The sequence below is a fragment of the Echinops telfairi genome, unplaced genomic scaffold (genome assembly GCF_000313985.2).
Source record: "Echinops telfairi isolate 266 unplaced genomic scaffold, ASM31398v2 ScPeMD7_7;HRSCAF=31, whole genome shotgun sequence".
In the NCBI taxonomy this organism is placed as follows: Eukaryota; Metazoa; Chordata; class Mammalia; order Afrosoricida; family Tenrecidae; genus Echinops; species Echinops telfairi.
In genome coordinates, this window is record NW_022103904.1 from 8281730 (window position 1) to 8289391 (window position 7662).

At 50.0% G+C, this 7662-nt stretch overlaps 1 protein-coding gene across 1 annotated transcript in view; it reads right to left on the minus strand.

Annotated features, from left to right (window-relative positions):
• The window catches only part of GLI3 (GLI family zinc finger 3), a 324180-nt gene that overhangs the window by 7790 nt on the left and 308728 nt on the right, over window positions 1-7662 (minus strand). Inside the window, exons 10-12 of the mRNA XM_045286286.1 lie at window positions 6739-6888; window positions 5460-5624; window positions 1903-2193 (exon numbers count right to left, since the gene is read on the minus strand). Coding sequence (XP_045142221.1) covers window positions 1903-2193; window positions 5460-5624; window positions 6739-6888 — 606 coding nt within the window. The remainder of the gene's footprint in view (window positions 1-1902; window positions 2194-5459; window positions 5625-6738; window positions 6889-7662) is intronic.

The following is a 7662-nucleotide window of genomic DNA, read 5'->3' on the forward strand; positions in this document are numbered from 1 at the left end:
GAGAGAGAGAGAGAGAGAGAGAGAGAGAACAGCGTTGGGAAACATGAAATTAAAAGATAATGGCACTTTTCTGTGAAGTTACCAAAGTCCTCAAGTGCTTTAAAAAAAAGAAAATACAATTCCTTTCTGCAAAATGGTGAACTACCTAAATATCTGACATGTATTATATGGATACCTAGAGCTCTTCCTTACATTGTTTCAGGCAGACCAGACTTACTGTCATCTTCGAAGACATGTTAGAAGAATTCACAGACAAACTCAGTTAGACCCCTCAAGGGTCACCTGCCCTGTCCGTGTTGGCAGCACATCCTCACTCTTTCCCACGGCCACAGCCTGCTGCAGGGGGCGCTGTTCACGATGTCACAGGGACCCAGCAGGCTGCACTGTGCTCCATTCTAGGAAAGTTCCTTAAACGGAGTCGGAATCTTCCTGTCTAGGCATCTTCCTGCAACTTCTACCTGAGATATTCTCCTTGATGCCTCAGACAGACAGACAGTCCATGCATCTGGAATGCCTCCATACTGCTGTCCAGTCACGAGTACTCCTACACACAGACTAGAGCTGCTGAGGGTGGGGGGTCTGAGACAATACATTCTTAAAGCAGCGTACAAGCCCTATCTCACTCTCAGAGTAGCTGGTAGGCTCAAACCACAGCCCCTACTTAACCCTTTATACACCAGGGGGCCTTCATCCCACTGTACACAGGGCCAGCAGCAAACACCGCTTAGGAGTTTTATAGCATACATAGTATGCTGATCACGGAAAGTGAAAAGAAGCAAAGAGAGTGGAATATATGCTTGTCTTCTCAGTCACTAAATCATAAGGATTTTTTTTAACCTATGAAAATTGTTCACTTCCTCTCTACATCCTTTAGCCACAACCTGGAAACCATAGAAATGGATCCAAGTCTCCCAGTCATTCTCTAAACGGCCTTTGGAGTAGCCTTTTCTAAGATATCATCTTGCCGCCCGCTGCCCCCTTCAGGCCCTTCCCATCTCTGATGACCTTACTCTTTCCCCGGGTCTCCTATAGTCCTGCTTGGGTCATGGCTCTGACTGGTGTCAGGACATGGTCTGCTCCCATGCATACGCCAGCCCCTCTCAGCGCTGAACTTGAGTGCTGCCACCACTCCCCTCCGCCCCCCCACCCCCCTGCATTCCAGCTGACCATGTGCAAGGTTAGCTCGCTCTTGACCCTTCTGTATGCCCACTCACTGCCATCAACTTGATTCTGACTCCTAGTGACCCTATAGGACACAGCAAACTGCCCCTGGGTTTTCCCAAGGCTCTCACTCTGTCCAGGAGTAGAGAGCTTTATCTTTCTCTGAGTGGCAGGTGGTTTTGAACTGCTGACCTTACTTCTTGGTTGGCAGCCTGACATAGAAACACCATGTGCCACCAGGTTCCTCATATCAAAGCCCTCATCACACTGTGGTGGACCAGCTTGTGTGTGTGTGTGTGTGTGTGTGTGTGTAAGGGGGAGGGGAGGATCGGTCTGCCTATTCGTCCCTAGATGGTGACATCCCAAACAACAGGGGCCATGCCTTATTATCTTGGGGGCATCACAGTAAACAAGACAGAAAGACTAAGCAATTCCCCTCGGTTAGAGGCACTCTGAAACGAAAGACAGGTGTGCTCATCACCCGACCACGACGGGGTAGGGCTGTAAGTGGCTTTAAAAATCTGGTAGGAAATATGGAAACTCTTTTCTGATCTGATTTATTCTACAAAGATCAATTTCAAACGAGCCATCGTGTCATTGATTAGATCTACGGCCTCTTGGTATCAGATACCACCTGGTGCAGTAACGATGGGGGGGAAGTCTACGCTCCCCAAACTATGACCCCTTTGCTCTAAACGCCCCGGCCAGCTTCGGAAACCAGAGGGACACTGAAGGACATACCATGGGCTTCTCGGCCTTGACCGCTTTCACTTGGAGGCATTCTTCGCGCTTTGAGGTAGTGTTGCTGATGCCCTTCTGCTCCCCGGGGGCTCCCTGAGTCTGCCGGCCGGGCGACCTGGCCTGGGGGTGGCTGCCAAAGTCACGCGGCGGCGGGGGCCGAGGGTGTATGTCTCCACGCTGCTTCTTGGTGACGTGGGCCTCTGGGCCGTGAACTGTCTTCACGTGTTTCCGGAGGGAGCTGGGGTCGGTGTAGCGCTTCGTGCAGCCTGGGATCTTGCACACGTACGGTTTCTGCCCATTCCACGAGGAGGAAAAAACATACCGTTACTCACGTGGATGCCCAGCCTGACGGCCCTTCGGGGTGTCTCATTGCAAAGTCCCTTCCTTGCACTTGGGGGTGTTGACAGACCTCCACGAACTAAGTGTCTAATACACAGGCCATTTGAACACTGCTCGGTACTCAGTGGAATTGGAGAGAAGACACAGAGTGAGCTCCAACACATAAATTGCCAATGTGCCTTTGGAGACGCGAGCCTTTCCGGATACTACTGAGTGGCGCTGCTGGTGGGGGCGAGGACGAAGGAAGGCTCTCACAGGGCGCCTACAGCCTAAGCAGAAGAAAGCTGGATACATTTTTGGAGAGATGGTATGAAGGAATTTCTTGGGGCTGTCCTGGCCCTCAGATCTACTGTCACTCTGTCCCGTTAAAATGTGTTATTCACATGTAAGAATCCCAACAACTGGCTCTGTGCTCTCTCCACTGAGCAGTGTAGGACATGCTCAAGGCTCACGCTATCCAAGGGCCTTCCTGATTCTCAAAGGCGGGGAGCCCTGTCCTATCCCATCCAGTGTGTGGGGATGAGGGTTTCTGGTTGCCTCCTTTCCCTTGCTAATTCAATTTCCTATGTGGGTCAGTGGTCAAGGTGGGGTTATCAGAAATACTACGGAGACTCAGAGCTAAATATTTGAACTCCCAGAACTGCGGGCCTTTTTTTTTCATGGCCACCAGCATAATTATGACTTCGTTTCCTTACCTTGAGAGAGAACATGCCCACACATACGGGTATGTGACACACATTTACGAGGGCAAGTCAGAAAGCCTTGCCACTGGGGTGCCAGCCCATCCGGGTGGTTTCATTCTAAACAAACACCTGTTTCTGATGGCTGCACACAAGTTTTCTGTCCATTAGGGCACTTTTCCGTGTCCTTCTAATAAACGTCTGGTCAAGCCAGTGGCTTCTAAGGAGATCTGTTGGGCCAGTAAAATTCAAGGCAGAGAGATGGGGTTGGGGGTTGGGGTTGGGGGATGGCTCCAGAGAGATAATCCTGACTGTTTGAATGGCACACGATGCTCTCGGAAGCTTATCATGAAGAAGTTTTAAGAACAGTGAATGCTGTACTAGTGAGAAAAGAAACCCCAGAAAAGTTGTGCTGAGAAAATAATAATCATAATGATTTAAAAAGTAAATGAAAATTACCCTTCCTAAGAATACACGAAGGGGCGCTAGTGGTCTAGGGGGGAGGCATTGGGCTGCAATCGACAAGGTTGGCAGTTTGACACCCCCGGCAGCTCTACGGGTGACAGACTGGGCTCCCACGAACTGCTCCAGTCTCGGGAACCCACAGGACATTGTTAGGAGTCAGCCTGGACTCAATGGCACCGAGTGTGGTTTTGGAACAATACACTTGCCCTTGTAAGAGTATGCTCTAAGAATTTCCCTAAGAACCCTTATCCCATCCAACCGACATCCTGTCTCTTACCCTCCAGGTTTCTTGTTGCTCCTGAAACTCAATGGACATTTAAAGGGAGCATGATCTGAGTTGCCCAAGGATGACCAAACTGCCATTTGGACCTGGTGTAAATGGAACGGAAGAGCAGACAGTTCTCCGGAGAAGGGTTACAATGAGGGAGTCACTGCCTTCAGAAGGACACCGAGCTAGCGGAAGGACAGACTGGGAAGGAGAAGCTTTACATTTCGAGAATGTTTGTTTCAATGAAGTTTCTTGAAGTTCGTAGCAACACTTTTTGACTTACCCTCATCTACCTATGTATGAGCTATTAGGTAAGCAATACTGATGAAAGTCATGACAAGTAAAGCATACCCATTACATTAAAAAAGATGTCCAGTCTTTTAGAATATATAGGTCTAAGAGATGCTTTTTCACTAAAAGCCCCAGAACGATTGAATGCTACCTAAAAATGCTGAAATGCCCTAATGCACAGAGGCAAAGCTCCTAAAATTATCCTGAGAGACTGTACCTCCAAACTTGAGATGCCTTTGGGTAGAATCGATTCCCATTAACGACGAATTACTTCTATTCAGGAGCTCGTGCGATTTGCCGCATATATATAATGAAATGAGCACATCGCATTCTATGCATTAGGGAGAGGAGAATAGCTCCAGTGATTAGCGCTATTACCTTACAGCAGTCTGCTCTTGGCCTTGCGCTTGTTCACTGCACTGCAGGGCCAGGGCGCTCCGCCAGCAGGCACACCTGGGTGCAGGGGCCTCGTGTGTGTGGATGGGGACGAGAGGAAGCAGGGAGCTAGGCCAGCATCCATGCTGAAAAGGCTACTTGTTCTGTTGCGTATGCATGGAGGACCTAGTCAGAGGTGCAATGAGGCTGCGAGGATTCACCAACCCTAGCTTTCCAAGAAAAACAACAGCTACGAGTGCATGCCTGCTCGTGTGCCTCGAAACACATGCACACAGTCACAAAGCGTGGTGCCCAGGCTTTGCTGCCACCAACACTTGGCATGAACTAGCGCAATGCAAGCAAATGACAGCTCAAAATCACTTCCATCCCTGTGTTTCCCTGGGCCCTGGAATAATGACAGTACCAGACGACGACAACAACAACAGCAATAAGCAGCAACACCGCAGGAAACCAGCCCCGGCCGTGAAGTCTTAACCTAATAATATATTACCTTATATAACTGACTAGAAACCATTCCGGGTTTCTGAGACTGTCTCCCAAGAGCACGGGGAACTTCAGGTGTCTGGAAATTCTATTGAGCCAAGGCTGATGCATCTGTGTAAGTCTTTTTTGGGGGGCTGGGGGCGATGGGGTGGGGACTAGGTGGTGGTGGTGGGGTCTAGAGTGCATTTGAAGATACCACCTGGAGAAAACAAGTGGTGGCTGTCTTCACAGTGAGCTAGCTGTCAGCTGTCAACATAATTGCTTCTGAATCCATCCTCTGTGTTTAGAGGATCCTCTCAGTGTGGGTGCCTGCTCCTCAGAGGGAAATCTAAACTAAACACCCCGACTGGCTGACCGGTAGGTGGAGGTTCCCAGCAACCCCACACCACGCTTGCGGGGGTGTGTGTGTGTGTGTTCCAGAAGGTCCCTCTCCAGAGGCATTCCTTTCATGATCAGCGTCTTTTCTCCACCTTACTCCTGAAGCACTGAGCCCGCCCCTGGAATTTCAGGACGCACTCATGCTGGAAATGGCCTGGAGAAAATAAAACCCCAACGGGGTGCTGCCTTCCTCTTGACATTCCCCTTGAGGGCCCTTGGTTCCCAGCCGAGCGCTCTTTGCGCGGCGGAGCCCTTACCTCGTTGGAGTGCGTTCTGTTTTGGTGCTTGGCGCGGTCGGAGGCATTGGAGAAGGCCTTGTTGCAGCCTTCGTGCTCACAGACGTACGGTTTCTCGCCAGTGTGCGACCTCAGATGGGTTTTCAAGTTCTCCAGTCTCGAGTAGGCCTTTGTACAACCTTCAAACTGCGGACAACAGGTAGAGGGGGGTTACGCCGCACAATAGCAGATTATGCCTAAACCCCCTGAAAACAGATGAAAAACCGATGTTTCGAGGGTCAGCAGCTTTCCAAAACCAAATAACAAAAGTCCACTACACTGCATTTATTGGGATTCAGCTGTGGCTCTGTGCCATTCAAGATAGAGCACTTTCAGGGCTGGTGAAAGTCCTGAAGTGTTTGAATTCTTTTTTTTTAATGGACCGCTCAACGTGGACAATGGGCTTCATTATCTGCTCATGGATCTCCTCGAATTCCCACTGATTTCGGATTCAGCACAAAGTTCATTAATAGGGCTTTGTGGCCATACAAAGACATGGAATTTGATCAGGCTTGGGAAGGGCCTTTAAGATGTAAAGTACCAGGGGCTAAGGGATGCCCAATGCCACTCAGTCGAGGAAGGCTTAAACCTGCAGGAACCCCAGGCTACAGTAAACAGTCTGTACCACACCGTGGGGGCCCGAGAGAAAAAACAGGGGGAAATGCTAAAACCAGCTACAGAGATTAGCTTTGTCCAAATGCCAACTTACACTTTCTAACTAGGAAGCTGGCACCTTCCGAGCCTTCCAAGTTCATGGGTGTCATTAGCAATGCGTAGGGTGGCTGTGTTCTTATTTGCAATGCCAGTCGTCCCTACTGCCACCTGCCTGCCCCCCTCAAAGCTGTGCTGTCCAGCTTCACAGCTACTAGCCACATGGGGCTATTTACATTGACATGGAAATTCATTAAATTTAAATTGAATGCCAGAAATTACTTCTGAGGTTGGAGGAGCCTTAGTTCAAGTGCTCACATGTGGCCAGTGCCTACAGGGTTGAACAGAGCAGACAAAGAAAACTTCCAACATCCCCTAAAATTCTTCTAATCGCGACTCTCCGGCTCCCGCCTTCTTCATGTACAAACCCTCTCTCAGAAACCAGGTGTGTACCGCTCAACCCTTCTTCCCCTCCTCTCCCGTGCTGTCTAGCCTGCCTGCCTGGACACCCCTCAGGAGATGCTAAAGCCCCAACGGGGTGAGTTTGGACGCCTGTTTGTGCAACCTGAGCCCCCTCCACCCATTAGTGGCTTCCCCTGTGGGCACTCACAGTGCATTTGTGAGGCTTCTCTCCTGTGTGCCTTCTCATGTGCACCACCAGCATGTACTGGGCTTTGAAGGGTTTCTGCTCCCGGGAGCAATCCAGCCACCGGCACACGAACTCCTTCTTCTCCCCGTGGATATGGTCATTATTTATATGCTGGCATTTGGAAAAACAAAGAGACAAAACGGGACAGTGTTACTCGCTTATCAAGGAAGCGGGAGGTGAGCGCAAGAAAGGACTGACCTTGGGTCTTCGAAAACTCTGTGTGAAACATCTCCTGTTATACATTTGCAGTTTTAGTGAGGATATTTCCGAAGTAAATAGCCTCTTGCTTACTGTCTGCCTATACTTCCTAGGTAGCAAGTGGAGATGCTGGTTGGTTGTGCAGTGGTAAAACTCTTGCCTGGTGTGATTTCTAGCCACCCCACGGTTTGCCTGGCTACCACCCCTCCCTCAGAGGAGACTTATGTGCTTCTATGATGCTGAACAGGTGTCAGGCAAAGCTGTTAGACTAAGACAGACCAGGAGGCAAGGCCTGGAAACCCACTTCTAAAACTCGGCCAATGAACACTCCGTGGATCGCAACGGTCCAACCCACGGCCAACCGGCGACATGACGTGGTTACCACGCAGCATTTTATTCTACTGTGCTTGGGGGCCGCCATATGTTGGGAGCCAAACGAAAGGCAGCTCAATTTGGAGGAACTCAGTAAAGGGACTGCATGGGGCATCGGAAAAGCAAGCCAGTCCTCTCTGCGCGCCCATTGTCTCTTGTCTCCATCTGCCAAATGGGGGGCGAAAGATTACAGATTGTGGAGGTGCTCCTCAATGTTAAAGGCTCGTTAGGCACTGGGCAAGGGTCTCGGCTCTGACTTTTCAGAAGAAACACACACACACACACACACACACACACACACACACACACACACAC